This window comes from Castor canadensis, chromosome 15 (assembly GCF_047511655.1).
Source record: "Castor canadensis chromosome 15, mCasCan1.hap1v2, whole genome shotgun sequence".
Classification (NCBI taxonomy): Eukaryota; Metazoa; Chordata; class Mammalia; order Rodentia; family Castoridae; genus Castor; species Castor canadensis.
In genome coordinates, this window is record NC_133400.1 from 37410070 (window position 1) to 37427609 (window position 17540).

The following is a 17540-nucleotide window of genomic DNA, read 5'->3' on the forward strand; positions in this document are numbered from 1 at the left end:
CGGGGCGCGGGGCCGCGGCGAGCTGGCGAAGCGAAGCGAAGGCGGGAGGGGCGCCGGGGCACACGGCGGGGGCGGCACATGCGCACCGGCGGCGGCCGGCACGCGGCGCTCGCGCTCCCTGCTTAAATGAGCCTGGGCTCCCCGCGCCCGCCACTTGAGCGGAGCCCCGCCGAGGCTGCGGGCTGAGCGGACCGGGCCCCTGGAGCAGGCGGCACGCCCGTCGGGGGACTAGGGCAGCGCGGGGGCGCGCCGCGGAGGCCGGGCATGGCTGGCCGCCAGACCTGAGCCCGACTCCGCGGAGAGACAGACCGCGGCCGGTGATGGGAACGGAGCCGTGAGCGCCGCGCCGCCGCCGCCGCCGCCGCCTCGGCCCCGCGCGAAGCTTCGGCCGCCCAGGAACATGGCCCTGGAGCAGCTCTGCTCGGTCCTCAAAGGTAAGCTTGGGGCCGCGGACGGCGCCCCCTGCGGGCCGAGGCCGGCGCTCAGCCGCGTGAACCGGCCAGCGTCTTCGCGTCCCTTCCCCGCGCTCTGCACTGGGAAGTGCGCCTTTGTCCGAGCCGGATCGCGTTGCTGTCGCGTCCCGTTCGGGTGGCCTGGCTCTCAGGCGGTGCTCCGCTAGCCCTGGCGCGTCCGGCCGACTCCTGCGGGGACCTGGCGGGAGGAAGGTGGGACGCCATCGGAAAGCGGCAGTGCGGGAGGGCCCCGGTGGGGCTGCGCCCGTTACCCTTGCCGCTCCCGAAGAATCCCGCTCATCGCTTTGCAAAGTTGCGGGATTCGAGGGCTGACCGAAGGCCGGTCTTTCTCCGGACGCGATGACGGAAAGTAATTGCACGCAAACGATGAAAGCCCCCACCGAGACGTCGTGGAACGATTTTCGAAGAGCCTCGCGGTGGCGGCCGGCGGAACGGGCCTTCCCAGCCGGCCAGATCCCACCTGCTGCGACCGTGGAGGCTGCGGCAACACTGCGGGCTCCGGGGGCGGCGCGCGGGCGCCGCGGACCCGGCTCGGTACGGCCCAGGCAGCGCAGCGGCGGAGGCCCCGGGACGCGCGGTTCCCGCCGCTTCCCCGCGCTCCCTACCTAAGATGTCAGAATGCGCGGCCGCTGCCCGGGGATTTTTATTTGTTGTGCGGAGAATCTAGTCGGCTGGCAGAGGCTGCGGAGCCCTCACACACCAGAGCCTGGTAGTTCCCAGGAGGTGTTCTTTTAGATGAAACTGTATATACATAGAGAATTTAGATTGCAATACAAAGTTGCTTTTGAAATTCTCATTTAATAGGCCCTTTTGTCAATGTTCTGAGAAAACAGCACCACCACTCAATAAAGGATTTCCTTTTTCGCTACAGATTTAATTGAAAACTGAATAGCTGAATACTTGTAATGTTAGAAAATGTCTCTTGTATGTTGAGAGGGAAATTAAAAATTCTATTAACGTTTGCATGGATAGCTATAATCACTCTTAGTAGTTGTGCAGTAACAAATTTTAGTGTTTTCCTACTTCATATTAACACCTTTTTAATATCTGTTTTATTAAAAACTTCCGTGTAATTTTACTTTTAATTTCAATTGGACAGGTTACATTTTGGGCAAATGTGTTTTTTAGTTGTGTTTCTATAAATTCTTAAGTAATTCCTTTGTTATATAGGACTAAATTCTGTAGTTATCTGTAACTCATGATTTATGTAGTCAATCCTTAGAATTAGGATTTTGCTTTACAGTCGTAATAAACCACAATAGGATTTCCAATAGTGCTGCTTAGCCGAATTTTCTTCCGCTGCTCGGGCTGTGCATCCATGTTAGGGTTCTCAGCATCGTGACGGCCCCTCAAGAGTGGCCGCCACCGCCTGCACCCCTCAGAAGTCATATGGATATGTTTTTACACAGCTTTCGGGCAGAACTTGACCACGGCAGTCCCTCAGCTGTGGCGAGGAAGTCCCGGCTCCTGCCTTTGCACCTGGTCCACACTGCCCTCTGCGGCCTACGGCAGGAGTTGCCGTGCCGCACCTTTCAGGAAAGCAGTGAGCGGCGGGCTAAATGTTTGGCTTTTCTTTTTAATGCACTCAACCTACACTGTTTTTACATGCGCGAGTATTTTTAAAGCTCAAGCTGAATTGTTTTTGCTGTTTTTGTGGTAGGTTTCCTAGTAAGCAAGCTATTTTTAAGTTTTCTGTTGTATGTGCTTGTAAATGCCAGAAGTTGATCTGCAAAAATTCTAAAAATTGTTAACAAAAGTTGATCTGACAAGGGAATCTGGGGGACAGACAACAGGGAAGGTAGGATTTGGGCTTTACCGCACACCCCTTGATATGAGTTAATATTTTTTAACCAGATACATGTATTATCTATATAAAATTACTGTTTTCAATTTTAAAGTTAACTATTAAAAAACTGGCCTTTCCCAGTGCTACTATTCACTGTGTCCCAAGGCATGAAAAGCATTCCTGAAGTATTCTACAAGGTAAATTGCTTCAGCATCAAGAGCTTATCCGAAACAGCTATTTAATATCTGCATACTTATTGGTACTACCTCCTAAAAGTCTTATTTGAAATATTAAGATCACTTTCCACTAAAACAGCCAAAAATGGGTGTGTGAGATTTTAAATGTAAAGTAATTTTGGTTTTTTAAGGTGCCACTGATTGTTTTTGTTTTACTTTCAGCAGCAGCTTAAATCTTACACTACAGTACTTTTAGCCGTTAATATTACCACTCCAGCTCTTACAAAATTTGAGTTAAACTTCTGAATCAGCTGAGCATTATACTCCCATGAAAATATTATATTGGGATTATAAACTTGGTGTTTGTTCCTACAGTGCACAAATGAGATTTAATGCTATACAAACTGGTTAAATTAATGATGTAAAAGAGCATAAATAATCCCTTAGCCTTACATTTTTTAAAGCTTGTTTGAAACTGAGTATTAACTTCTGTTCTTCAGTCTTAAACTTCATCCAAGAATATGAACTATGTAGAATAAGAATGGGTATAGCATATACCTGTAATCCCAGCTATTTGAGAGGCAAAGGGAGGATGAAGAGAACTTGGATTCTTTTCACTTGGGGTGTGGTAAAGCAGTAGAACGAAAGCTCCAGGTCCTGAGTTTAATCCCCAGTACTGAAAAAAAAAAATGGTCTTCCCCCTCAGGTATGGAAAACTGTTTTAACACTGTCAGCTAACAGTTCTTACTAAACAGTTGTTTTATTATAGTAAGTTCTCAAGTAGAAGACAGTTAACATATTGAACTCAATCTCTCTTTAGAAAAAAATCATTCAAAATTTTAAAACAATCCATGTCCTATTCTTGGGATGCTACCCATTCAGCACAGTCTCATGTTTCTATCTATGCTCTCGCAGAATAATTATTGATATTAAATGTCCCCAAGGCCCTCGGAGCTCCATATTATGATCTTGAATGGAAAGATGAATCCTGAGAGGTAATCTAAACTTCCACACGTTCCTGATAGCTGTACCCCCTCAAAGGCACTCTGAGAAAGTACTTTACAACAAAACACATGAGAGCCAGCAAGACTGCTAGATTACTGTGACTGGTGGGAAGCCTTGCTCTTCCTCACCTCAAACATCTGGGTGTCCACCCAGAGAACTGTCATTTTTCAACATGTTTGGCATTTTGCTTACAAAATTACATACTACATACTAATCTGAAGATTTAATTTTTTTCTAATTAAAATGAATTGGTTTAAATATGTATGGTGGCATATGTCTGTAATCCCAGCTACTGGAGAGCATAGAGTTCAAGGGTGTCCCAGGCAAAGTTAGCAAAACCCTGTCTCAAAAACAAAATAACAAACAAGGATTTGGGGTAGTGGCTTAAGTAGCAAAGTGTTTGCCTAGCATGCACAGGGCCCTGGGGTTAATCAACAGTACCACAAAAAAAAGTCTGTGTATGTGGCTGAGATGTGTGCTTATCAATTAGCACAGGTTCTTCAGTACCATTTGTAATCAGGGTCATGTTAAGTACTGCATGTAATCAACTAATTTGTATAGAGTGCTACTGTGGGCCAGACAATCTTCCACGCAGTGAAAATGTGTCAAGGAATTAGACAAGGCTTCTCTTTCTAGTAAGAAGAGACAAACAATAAGTGCCTCCCAATCAGAAAATGTAAATAATAATGAACATAAAGCAAGTGGAGGAAATGGAGAAGTCTTTTGAAATTGTGGAAGCCTTAGAAGAACTGAGTGAAGAAAAAAAAATCAGCATGCAAAGAGATTGATTCTATGCAGAAGGCAGAGCTCAGTCCCTAAGGCAAGAACTAGCTTTAGTGTGTCTTAATAATAGGAAGAAGGCCCATTAGCTGGAGATAGCAATCGGGAGGTCAGAGGTCATCAGGTGCCACAGAGATTAGGGTCTCAGAGGCCAGAGTAAGGAGAGTGAATTTATTCTAAACGTAATGGGACCATATTAGAAGATTATATGAAAGGCTGTGATCTGAGCTTATATATGCTTTGAAAAGATCACTGGCTGCTGTGTACATAATAGGCCATAAGGGACTGTGGCAGAAACCTCTACTTGTCACCAAATATCCATTTACTCAGTAATTATTTAGATTTTAGTTAAGTACACAATTGCCCAAAAGAAAGACTGTATTTTCCACCTTCCTTAGGGCTAGGTGTGGCCACATAACCATGTCTAGCCCATTAGATGTAAGTACAAAATAATGTGCACTTGGGAAATTGTACCTTGTTAAACTTTTTATTTTGGATAATTGTAGATTCTTGGCAAGTGTTGTGAGAGTTGTTTGGGGGCTTTTTTCTGTGGTACTAGGGATTGAACTCAGGGTCTTAAGTTTGTGAGGCAAGCAGTCTACCACATGGAACCACTTACCCACTGGGCAAGTGTTTTTAAAGGACGGGGGAGATAATGCCCTGTATCATGCTTGCTAAATAGGATGCAGTTATGGTAACTGTAGAGAAAGTTATATTAGCTGTCACTTGAACATCCATATTGAATCCATATTGACCTTGGAAATAAAAATCACATGTAACTGAATAAGAAAAGGAGCTAAGGTCCCTGGTAAGGATATAGCCTCACTATGGCATTAGACTGCTTATCTCTAGTTTGTTAACATGTCAGAGAAATACAACTTCTATCCTGTTGAAACTGTTCATTTAGGTTTTTCTATTACTCTTGCCAGTCCTAATGCTAACAGTGAAAGTAACAAAGGTGGATAGAGAGTGGATGAACAGTCACAGAAGTGGGAAATGTGAATGCTGTCAAGAAAATTAATCTGAGGGTTGGTGGAGTGGCTTAAGTGGTAGAGTGCCTGCCTAGCAAGCATGAGGCTCTGAGTTCAAACCCCAGTGCCAGAAAAAAAAAAAGAAGAATATTAATCTGGAAAAGGTCCTAGAGAAAATAGGTTTTAGACAGTAAGGGTATTTTCGAGACTCAAAAAGAGATCCATGGCAGTGCAGATGACCACAGACAAGAAGAAACATTTGTACAGGCATAAGAATAGCTAGGAGAACTGGGCACTGGTGGCCCTAGCTACTTGAGACAGTGAGATTGGGAGGATTGCTGTTTGAGGCCAGGCTGGGCAAATAGTTCTTGAGAGCTCATCTCCAAAATAACCAGACCAAATGGACTGTAGGCATGGCTCAAACAGTACAGTACCTGATTAGCAAGCAAAAACCCTTGAGTTCAACCCCCCAGACCCACCCACCCCAAAATATATATATATATAATGTAGGAGAGCTGTTCACCTTAAGATCACCTCAAGATCAACATTATCAAAACCAACTCAGCTCCATTTTGCCCACCACCTGCCCTGCCCCATCCATATTAGTCCAGACTTCTCCCTGTCACACCAAAGGAGATAAAAGGCACCCTTTCTGTTTATTTCAGTAAACTATCACTTTCCTATTGGAGTGGTCCTCAAAGGGTGGTCAGCAGCTTCAGGATCACTAGGAAAATGGTTAAAATACAGATTCTCAAGCCTCACCCTCAAACTATTGGACATCTAAAAGTGAACACGCAACATCCCCCATCCTTGGAAGTTATCATGATCCAACTGAAGTTTGAAAACTACTGTCCCAGTGACTAACAACTTTGGGTAGGATTTGCACAGGTCTTTTTTTTTTTTTTTTTGGCAGCACTGGAGTTTGAACTCGGGGCCTCATGCTTGCTAGGCAGGTGTTCTTACAGCTTGAGCCACTCAACCAGACCTTTTTTAAGACAGGGTCTGACAAACTATTTGTCCAGGGCTGGCTTCAAACCAAGATCCTTCTCATCTCTACCTCCTGAGTAGCTAGGATTATAGGCACAAGCCATGGGCACACAGCAGATTTGCACATTTTTAAGGCTTAATACATGTTGCCAGATTAACCTCCAAAAAGTTGTGGCAGTTTACAATCCAATGACAAAATGGGAGTATGCCCGTTTTCTATAGCCTGACCAATTAGTGTGAACTTTGAGAAGAACAATCTTAAGAAGGGTCCCAAAACCCTAGACCTAAATTTAAAATGGAGTCTGGTGGCCATTTGCTCACTGAGGGTTACACAGGAACACTCTTCCTGGAAGAACTGCAAACTGAACTTGTCAACCCTTACATGGGCATGTTCCTCCTACTGGGCGTGTTCAACTGCCAAAATAAATAGACCCATTTTCCACCCAGACTGAACCAATGAGCTGTGACCTGTAGTCAAATTTAAATGTCAGCCACTCAGAACTGATTGGTCCTGGGAGAGAACTTGGTCTATAGAAGCCAGCTCCTTCTTTATTCCTTCAGATCACAGTTTTGTGCAAACTTTTTGTTGAGATAAAGCCTCCCTTTAGACTTAAATTTTTTTCCCTAGAAAACTTTTTTTTTTCCTAGAGAACTTTTGTTGACATTCCTTGGTGTCTGAAGTGGGATCCAAAGGGACCTTCCCAGTTCTTCCAACACTGTCCTGGACCAACACATGGGCACGTGGGCCAAAGCCCCTGAGCTGGGTTGTCTCTCTATTTCTATCAGGCAGATTGGGTAAGTTCTCTTAGATCCAAGCTTCCATGCTCCAGGTAAAGGTCTTGGAGACTTTATTTCAAGTTAGGCAGACACCCCCTCATACAGGTTACTGAGTCTTGGTCCATCAAGGTTTCAGGGGGACTCCCACAATTGTCAAGTTGTATAGGAAGGGACTTCATGAGGAGAGGGCAAAATAGGTAAGCCAGGTTTCAAACTTTCGGCTGACCAGTCACCTTCAGACACTACAGCTTCTTTCATGACTGCAGTTATGGTTCAGAAAAGTAATTTAGTTAGGTCTCTGAACCAGATAACCCAGGTGGTCTAAAGTTTGTCCAGTTGTGTGCCCAATTAGATAAAATACCAAACCTCCCAGAGGCACTGAGAAACATTCTTTCATAGGTATTACAAAGCTTCTAAACAAACCCAGGAATAAATTATTGCTTGTCTCAAAGAGAATACTTCCAAAACAAATCTCAAACTCAACAAATTAATAACAAAGCTAAAACCACCAATGCCTCTGTGACAAATGCCACCCTACTGTTTTTTCTTGCCCACCATCTGCTCCTTCCTTACCACCTTCTATCTATCCTTCACCCTCCTCCACTCTACAAGCTCTCCTTCTTTTCTCCCTTTCCATCATTGGAACTCTTCCCTAATAACATCCTTTAAGAGCAAAATGACAGGAAATGGGAATGTACAATTGCCTATATCCCTTGGACTAAATTGGAATGTTTAGCGATTGTTAAGGTTTGGAAAAACCTTAAACTGATTATCTTGAATTCAAACATTTGAGCACTTAACCAACCTAGATTTTCAGTTTCTTGAGTTTTTTGTTTGTTTGCTTTTTGGTGGCACTGGGGTTTGAACTCAGGGACTTGTGCTTCCTAGACAGGCACTTTTATGCTTTAGCCACTCCACCAGACTTAGATTTTCAGTTTCTTTACCAACACGTTCCCATAGGAAACTGGGTGCTAGTGGCTCACCCCTGTAATCCTAGGTACTTGGGAGGCTGACATTGAGAGGATCACCATTTGAGGCCAGCCTGGGCAAATAGTTTGTGAGACCCTGTCTCCAAAATAACCAGACCAAAATGGACTAGAGGTGTGGCTCAATAATAGGGCCCCTGTTTTGCCAGTGTGAAGCCCTGAGTTCAAACACCAGTCCCACCAAAAAAAAAAAAAAACATGTTTCTGCCTGACCTTAGGCCAAAGGCAACAGATCTAGCCGACCACTGATTAAAGCCTATGAAACCATAAGCCAAAATAAATCCTTTGTCCCTTCAGTTGTTTCTGTCAGTGGCAGAAAGCTGACTTAGCACAACTAGTCAGAGCTCTGGTTGACATCCAGAATACTCAGTCCCTCATCAACCTGATATGCTTTAATGTCTCCTCCCCAGAGTTCTGAGTTCCTCCAGATTTTGGGGTTGCTAATCATCCTATGACTGTTCCCAAATCTTTTTCATATTCTTTTTTTTCCAATTAGGCCCTGTACAGGAAGTCACTGCTTCTTACTCAGCCCATGGGCCCCCATATACCTTTTGGGGAAGAATTTTCTGGAGGCATATTAAACCCATATCTCTTTCTCCCAAAAGAGAGAAATTGATACCATAATTAACCCCATCAGAAAGCTCTGGCCTTAGAGTATCTACCCAGGTATATCCATCTTTCCTGTCATCCTCATTAACCCTACCCATCCTGCCTTCCAGGAATTGCCAGAGAGCCTCTGGGCACATTCCAACACTGATATTGGTCATATCCATTCAGCACTTCCAATTAAAATCCAGGTTGAAAAAAAAAAGGTATAAAAAAATCAAGGTTGATCATAACAAGCCAACCCCCTTAAGTCCCTTAGCTGGCATATAACCCATAGTTGATAACTTTATATATAAGCAACATTCCTTCCACTAGTCCTTGTAATACTCCTGTCCACAAACTTAATGGAAAGGGCTAGATATTTGTGCAGCGTCTCAGAGCCATTAACAATATAGTTATCCCCCAACACCCTTACGTGTTGTTGTCCAGCGTTGTACCTGGGAGCCAATACTCTAAAGCCATTGTAGTGCTTTCTTCAGTATACCAGTACACCCCAATAGCCAGTACCTCTTCACCTTCACTTGGAAGGCCAAAATCAACCTGAATAATTCTTCCCCAATGGTACACTGAAAGCCGCATTTGCTTCTCACACTTTTCAGGTTGAGTTAGCTGATTTCTCCTTTCTGTATAATCCAACACTAGGATAATCTGCCTTTACATACCCTGTCCTAATAGGCTTGCCTTGCTTGCCTCCACTTGCATGATAGTTTGTCCTCTACAGGGCGTAGGTCTCAAAGGAAAAACTTCAGGTCTGTCAGACCTCTATCAATTTTTTTAGTCACCTCTTAACACCCAGTGGGCTAAATTTGACCCTTCACACCCTCAAGGCATTTTAGCTTTCTTTCTTCCCTGCATTAAAAGACAACTCAAGATTTTTAGGACTTTCTAGTTATTGCCAGTGTGGCTACCAGACTTTTCTTTGATGTCCCAACCCCTGACAATTTACTAAACTACTCCTCTCCTGACCCTATTCAGTGGAAAAGTCCTTTGAGGATATAAAGAATTGACAGACCTTAGCCACTACTTTAGAACACCCCAATTATAATCTCCCTTTCTACTTATTTATTTATGAATGTGAAAGAAAAGTCCTAGGATTCCTAACTTGGAGGACAGAACAAACCAATGAGTTACTACAGTCAGCAGCTAGACCTAGTGACCCAAGGGCTGTGACCCTGTCTGCAGGTGGTTGCTGCCTTCTCCATTCTCACAAAAGTCTCTGAAAAGCTGAGTGCCAGTGGCTCATGCCTATAATCCTAGCTACTCAGGAGGCAGAGATCAGGACAATCATGGTTTGAAGGCAAACCAGGCAAATAGTTTGCGAGACCCTAACTCCAAAAAATCCATCACAAAAAAGGGCTGGTGGAGTGGCTTAAGGTGTAGTTCAAACCCCATTACCACCAAAAAAAAAAAAAAATGAAAGACTGTCATGGAATCTCCTCTTATCACCTATGTCCTTCTCTCTGAAGCTCTTATAACTCTCCTTTCTCAACACACCCAACACATCTGCTCGCTGCCTAATTATGAAATTCTGTTTCCCTCTGTCACCCCCATAATCTGCTCAACCCTGCTACCCTGCCTCCACTCCATTGCCTTGACTAATCAATTCCTCAACACTTCCTGGATCCAGAAGAAACCCCCTTGTCCAATTCAGACCCCCTTGTTTGCCAGCATATCTTATCTCAGAGGATCCAGTGGTCACTACCAATTGAAATGCTGCTATAGTTTTCTTAGGCAAGCTTAAAGAGTCTGGGCCCTGTCACTAAAGCCAGAGCTACACAACAGGTTTGAACACCATTCTCTCACCAGAGCATGCCTTCTAACTAAAGAGAGGATTACCAACATTTATTACACAGACATGTATGATCACACATAAGTCACACATGACTTGGGCATGCTCTGGAAGCAAAGAGGATTTTTATTCATCAGGACAACAAATGAAAAACAAAGACCATGTCCTTGCCCTCTTGGATGTCATTCAGGCACCAGGAGCTCTGTCATGAAAGTCCAAGGTCACTCCTCTGCTCAGAGAGAAGAGAGCAAAGAAAATTCAAAGAACTGAATGCTACAGTGGCTCATTGCACTTCCTCCTGGACCAAAAGGGTGAAAGAGGGAAAACAGCGTTAATTTCATAAAAAGAGACATCTTTGGGTGGGCCCAGATTGGTACCCCATCCTCCCAACCATCCTACAAAAGAAGTTTTATCCTTTCATCCATCACAACACTGGAGTATTGGCAAAATGGTCCAATGGGAAAAACAGTGTTATTAGAAGCTCTCACTCATCATTACTTATCAGCTATACCAACTTTTTTATACTTTATTTTTATTATTGTACTGGAGGTACATTGTGACATTTACAAATTTTCTTACAATATATCATAGTTGAATTCACCCCCCTCCATCAATCAAGTATACCAACTTTGTAAAATGTATCCCCAGTATAACCCTAGAAAGCCACATCATGCTTCCATAGGTCATTTCTCCCCACCAAATGGCCCTTTTGAAGTCTGGCAATTAGATTTTACTCAACTCATCACCTCAGGGATGTAAATATGTTGGTCATTGTTTGCTTAATGTTATCACGTTAGATTGAAGCTTTCTCCTGCCATCAGGCCACAGCCATAGAAAATAACACCCACCTGGGGAGGTCCCCTCGGAACTTTACAGTAATTAAGGAACTCATTTTACAGAACCAATTATTTGCTGTTTGTAAAATAAGATCTTTTGGCATTTCCATCATGCTTATCCGTCCAGTCTGCTGAGCAAGTGGAACAAACTAGTGGAATAATAAAGACCCACTTGGTAGAAATTCATGAGAGATTTAGTGTGCCAGGGTCCCAAGCTTTTCCCTTAGTTCTCCTTAACTTTCGTTCCACTACTACAGAAAAATACAAATTATCTCCTTTGAGATCTGGCTGTCCCATTGCTCTTGGAGGAAGTACTCCATCAGCCTGGGCTCATCAAAGGAGATAGGAGATATGCATTACTGCAAGAAGCTGATTAACACCCTACAGCTGATCAACTCCTCAAAGATTCCTTCAACTTTATGCTTCCTGGAGACAAAGCCCATTCTCACAAGTTGTAGCCTAGAGGTTGTGTTTATTGGAAAAGGATTTGGGTTGGGGACATGACTCAGGATCTCAGCTCAAAAACTCCAGCTCCCCTAGAAGGGATCCACCCCATCTATGTGTAGCTAAATTAAAGGGTATAGACTTGTGGATTTATTTTTCTCATTTTAAAAAGACTCCTGACCTTCCCACTCATGCTGAATGAACCTCAACTCCTGTTAGTGGTACCAAAATCAACCAGAAAGCCTGCATCCTGGGATGAGAAACAGATGGCATCCAAGAATTGGGACCATGCCAGAGTAACTTCAAAATGAACCTGTAACCAGAAATCTTGGGAATTCTGTTTGCACCACTTTCGCTTGTATTTTCTTCTTCCTGTGTGGTTTTCTTGCTTATCAACTCAAATGACACCCAGTGCTAGTTTTCTAACCCTCTTGTTAACTCTCCTCTCTGAAGGTCCTCACTACCTAAGCCAATTTGGCTCACACTCAAAAGAAGTCCCTAATGGACTCTGGCAGTTTCCTGATCCTTACATCTTCCCCATTCATCTGGTTCCCCTTTTAAATTTAGTAATGATTTTCATTGTTTTCCTGGCTATCCTAGCCATCTCTATTGCCCTCTAAAGATAGAAATAAAAAAACAAATAAATAAATAACATCATCATCTAACACTCCTAAGGTCTTAGCCATGACCAGAAACCTAATGGAATGTTGTATTTGCCACCATGTTCCTACTAAAGCCTTTGGTATTGGTAACCCATTAATTGAAACTCCAAAAATAAATAAAATATTTTTTAAAACCAAAAGAAAAGTTTAAAAAGCAGGAAACAAGAAACAAAACAAAAATTTAAGAAAAACAACAGAAACTGCAATAACTTAAGTCTCTGATCTACAACCCTACCATGACCCACTAGAGTGCCCAAACCTGAGGCCTTCTGAGTACAAAGCTACTGTTTAACAAGACCCATGTCTGCTTCTTCCTTCCTTAACTGTTTTTCTATCTCTTAACTCTGTGTCTTGACCAGATCTGTAAAAATGCTACTCATAAAGCTAATCCTTTTTTCCAGGAACATGAATCTCCATCACTGCCAAAGGAGTCTCAGCCCTGCCTTGGTCTCTTTTTGACAACTAGTATTACCCTCCTTTTACCTTCCTCCCCAGTAAAAGTTCTTTTAGCCTCAAAATATGTCAGGGCTCCTTTATGCCACCGCTGGGATTATTTTCATTTGTGGCACCCAGAATAGGTCTTCAGGCCTTAACTGTCTGAACAGTTAGAGATTGGAGGTACCTTCCTTTTGATATGTGGCTATGCCTTTCACCATCTTACAAATAATACAACTACTCCAAGGCCAAACCATACACTCAAGAAAAGAAGGCTCTGTTTTCCATGATGACAACCACTCAGATTATGAGGATGCAGCTGTGAGTGTTCCCAGGGTGTGATTCACTAGTAGAGGTTAATCCTGGTAGTTGGGCTAGACATAAAAGAATGCTAGGATCCTGGCACTGCCTAGAATGAATGCATGATCAGAAACCTTTTCTGCACTAGCACCTGTTTCACCACCCAGGACATTAGAGCCCAACAGTTCACACAGTCTTACATAATAACATTGCTTTAGATGATGTCCTTACTACGCAGGGAGGTGTCTGTGCTGTTGCAAATACTTTTTTTTTTTTTTGCGAGAACAACAATTAGCTTTATTTTTTTAATTATTAGATTACAATTTAGAAGTATTGTTTCTAGAACAGTGATAGGTAAGTTATTTAAGTCTGTTTCTCTGCTTAAAAAAAGCAAAATCCAGCATTTTGAGTACAATCCTGACAGATCAAAGTCATACACGATAATCTGAAATTTGTTTTATCATAGAAATCTGGTCAATGTGGAGATAATACATTTTAGATGCTTAAGTATATGTTTCCTATGGATTGCATATTCTATAAACTTCCTGAGAACCTTGGTTATCTAAGTCTTTAGTCCAAGATTGAAGTCTAGCAAGGGCCTCATCCAGTCTTTTGTTTATGACAAGCAGGTGATGCTACTCTTGAGTTGCAACCTCAGACACCCCATCCTATCTTGGTAGCACTGCCTCATACACTAATCCAATAGAGGCTAGTTCCCAAAAAGGCATCTATGTTTCTGAAAAAGTTTAATGGTCTGTAGGTAAGTAAGGAATGTAGAGGCTCCTCTTGAAAGTCAATGCATTAGGAGAGATATAGGAAGACAGAAGAGTGAGGGCTCCTCCCCCAACTGTTTGCTAAATCCTATTCATCTCTGAAAACTGAGATCAAATATCACCTGTCTTTCTTTTTTCTTTTATTATTCATATGTGCATACAAGGCTTGGGTCATTTCTCCCCCCTGCCCCCACCCCCTCCCTTACCACCCACTCCGCCCCCTCCCTCTCCCCCCCCTCAATACCCAGCAGAAACTATTTTGCCCTTATTTCTAATTTTGTTGTAGAGAGAGTATAAGCAATAATAGGAAGGAACAAGGGTTTTTGCTGGTTGAGATAAGGATAGCTATACAGGGCATTGACTCACATTGATTTCCTGTGCGTGGGTGTTACCTTCTAGGTTAATTCTTTTTAATCTAACCTTTTCTCTAGTACCTGTTCCCCTTTTCCTATTGGCCTCAGTTGCTTTAAGGTATCTGCTTTAGTTTCTCTGCGTTAAGGGCAACAAATGCTAGCTAGTTTTTTAGGTGTCTTACCTATCCTCACCCCTCCCTTGTGTGCACTCGCTTTTATCATGTTGTACTTGGGTAAGTATTTATTCTAGTCATGTTGAATTGGAAACTTCCAAAATGTTAATATTGGCTAAATCCTAAAGGGTCTCTCAACGGGTCCTCTTAGCTAATCTGATTTTCAGCTTGATATCCTCTGGTGTTAGTTCCCTCTTGAATTCTGCCCTCCAGTTTTTAATGATTCTCTTCATTGGTAGAACTAGGTATTTGCCTTTTAAGAACATTGTAACCTATCTTAATAGGTATCTGCAAGAGACTCCCACCAGAATCATGTTATTGTTAGCACCTTCAAGACTCTGGACTTTCTCCAACAAGAAACCAGATCTTTTTTTTTTTAATTTCTTTTATTCATATGTGCATACAATGTTGGGGTCATTTCTCCCTCCATTCCCCCAACCCCCTCCCTTTTCCCCACCCCCTCCCTCTCCACCGGTAACCCCTCAACCAGGCAGAAACTATTTTGCCCTTATCTCTAATTTTGTTAAAGAGAGAGTATATGCAGTAATAGGAAGGACCAAGGGTTTTTGCTAGTTGAGATAAGGATAGCTATACAGGGAGTTGATTTATATTGCTTTCCTGTACATATGTGTTACATTCTAAATAAATTATTCTTCAACTAACCTTTTCTCTAGCTCCTGGTCCCTTTCTCCTATTGGCCTCTGTCACTTTAAAGTTTCTGCATTAGTTCCTTTGCATTGAGGACATCAAATGCTATCTTATTTTTTTGTGGGGGGGTTCTTGCCTATCCTCATACCTCCCTTGTGTGCTCTCGCCTCATCATGTGATCAAAGTCCAATCCCCTTTTTGTGTTTGCCCTTGATCTAAAGTCCACATATGAGGGAGAACATACAATTTTTGGTCTTCTAAGCCTGGCTAACCACGCTCAAGATGATGTTCTCCAGTTCCATCCATGTACCTGCAAATGATAAGATTTCATTGTTCTTCGTGGCAGAGTATTCCAGTGTGTACAAATACCACATTTTCTTAGTCCATTCATCGATAGTGGGGCATCTTGGCTGTTTCCATAACTTGGCTGTTGTGAATAGTGCTGCGATAAACATGGGTGTGCAGGTGCCTCTGGAGTAACCTGAGTCACATTCTTTTGGGTATATCCGCAAGAGTGGTATTGCTGGGTCATATGGCAGATCTATGTTTAGAATTTTAAGAAGCCTCCAAATTTTTTTCCAGAGTGGTTATACTAGTTTGTGGCATACGAGGGTTCCTTTTTCCCCACATCCTCACCAACACCTGTTGTTGGTGGTGTTTCTAATGATGGCTATTCTAACAGGGGTGAGGTAGAATCTTAGTGTGGTTTTAATTTGCATTTCCTTTATGGTTAGAGATGATGAGCATTTTTTCCTGTGTTGTTTTTGGCCATTTGAACTTCTTCTTTTGAGAAAGTTCTGTTTAGTTCAGTTGCCCATTTCTTTATTGGTTCATTAATTTTGGGAGAGTTTAGTTTTTTAAGTTTCCTATATATTCTGGTTATCAGTCCTTTGTCTGATGTATAGCTGGCAAATATTTTCTCCCAATCTATGGGTTGTCTCTTCAGTTTGTAAATGATTTCTTTTGTTGAGCAGAAGCTTTTTAGTTTTATGAAGTCCCATTTGTCTATACTATCTCTTAGTTCCTGAGCTGCTGGGGTTCCATTGAGAAAGTCCTTGCCTATACCTATTAGTTCCAAAGTATTTCCTACTCTTTCCTGTACCAACTTTAGAATTTGGGGTCCATATTAAGATCTTTGATACATTTTGAGTTAATATTGGTATAGGGTGATATACATGGATCTAGTTTCAGTTTTTTGCAGACTGCTAACCAGTTTTCCCAGCAGTTTTTGTTGAAGAGGCTGTCTTTTCTCCATTGTATATTTTTAGCACCTTTGTCAAAGACAAGTTGGTTATAGTTGTGTGGCTTCATATCTGGGTCCTCTATTCTGTTCCACTGGTCTTCATGTCTGTTTTTGTGCCAGTACCATGCTGTTTTTATTGCTATTGCTTTGTAATATAGTTTGAAGTCAGGTATTGTGATACCTCCAGCATTGTTCTTTTTGCTGAGTATTGCCTTGGCTATTCGTGGCCTCTTGTGTTTCCATATAAATTTAACAGTAGATTTTTCAATCTCTTTGATGAATGTCATTGGGATTTTGATGGGAATTGCATTAAACATGTAGATTGCTTTTGGGAGTATAGACATTTTTACTGTGTTGATTCTGCCAATCCATGAGCATGGGAGATCTCTCCACTTTCTATAGTCTTCCTCAATCTCTTTCTTCAGAAGTTTATAGTTTTCCTTGTAGAGGTCATTCACATCCTTTGTTAAGTTTACTCCTAGGTATTTGATTTTTTTTTTTTTGAGGCTATTGTAAAGGAATTGTTTTCATATATTCTTTCTCAGTTTGTTCATTATTAGTGTATAGAAATGCTAATGATTTTTCTATGTTGATCTTATATCCTACTACTTTGCTATAGCTGTTGATGGTGTCTAGAAGCCTTCGAGTAGAGTTTTTTGGGTCTTTAAGGTATAGGATCATGTCATCTGCAAATAGGGAAATTTTGACAATTTCTTTACCTATTTGTATTCCTTTTTTTCCCTCTTCTTGCCTAATTGCTCTGGCTAGGAATTCCAGTACTATGTTGAATAGGAATGGAGATAATGGGCATCCTTGTCTCGTTCCTGATTTTAGATTTTTAGAGGGAATGGTTTCAGTTTTTCAGCATTAAATATAATGCTGGCTGTAGGTTTGTCATATATAGCTTTTATAATGTTGAGGTACTTTCCTTCTATTCCTAGTTTTCTTAGAGCTTTTATCATGAAATGGTGTTGGATCTTATCAAAGGCTTTTTCTGCATCTGTTGAGATGATCAAGTGGTTTTTGTCTTTGCTTCTGTTAATGTGGTTTATTACATTTATTGATTTTCGTATGTTGAACCACCTACATGGTTCAGTTTTAAGAAGAATGCCATTAAGTCAGTTTGTTTTGAATGTCCCAATTAATGTCTAACCACTCTGGCCTGCCTTCAGCTAGAATTCTGTTAGATGAGTTTAGCATTCTGGTGTAATACATTTATTGATTTTCATTTGTTGACCCACCCCTGCATTCCTGAGATGAAGCCTTATTGGTCATGGTGAATGATATTTTTGATGTGTTGTTGAATTTGGTTTGCCATTATTTTATTGAGGATTTTT

The 17540-nt window shown here is 42.1% G+C and overlaps 1 protein-coding gene across 3 annotated transcripts in view; it reads left to right on the top strand.

The window, feature by feature from the left end:
* Window positions 1-140: 140 nt before the first annotated feature.
* The window catches only part of Neto2 (neuropilin and tolloid like 2), a 69534-nt gene continuing 52134 nt past the window's right edge, over window positions 141-17540 (top strand). For 2 of the 3 annotated variants that reach the window (XM_074056052.1, XM_074056053.1), the window contains exon 1: window positions 142-434. In XM_074056052.1, coding sequence (XP_073912153.1) covers window positions 401-434 — 34 coding nt within the window. In that variant the 5' untranslated portion in view covers window positions 142-400. Of the gene's footprint in view, window positions 435-17540 lie in introns of all 3 variants that reach the window. The other variant, XM_074056055.1, reaches the window with a different exon arrangement.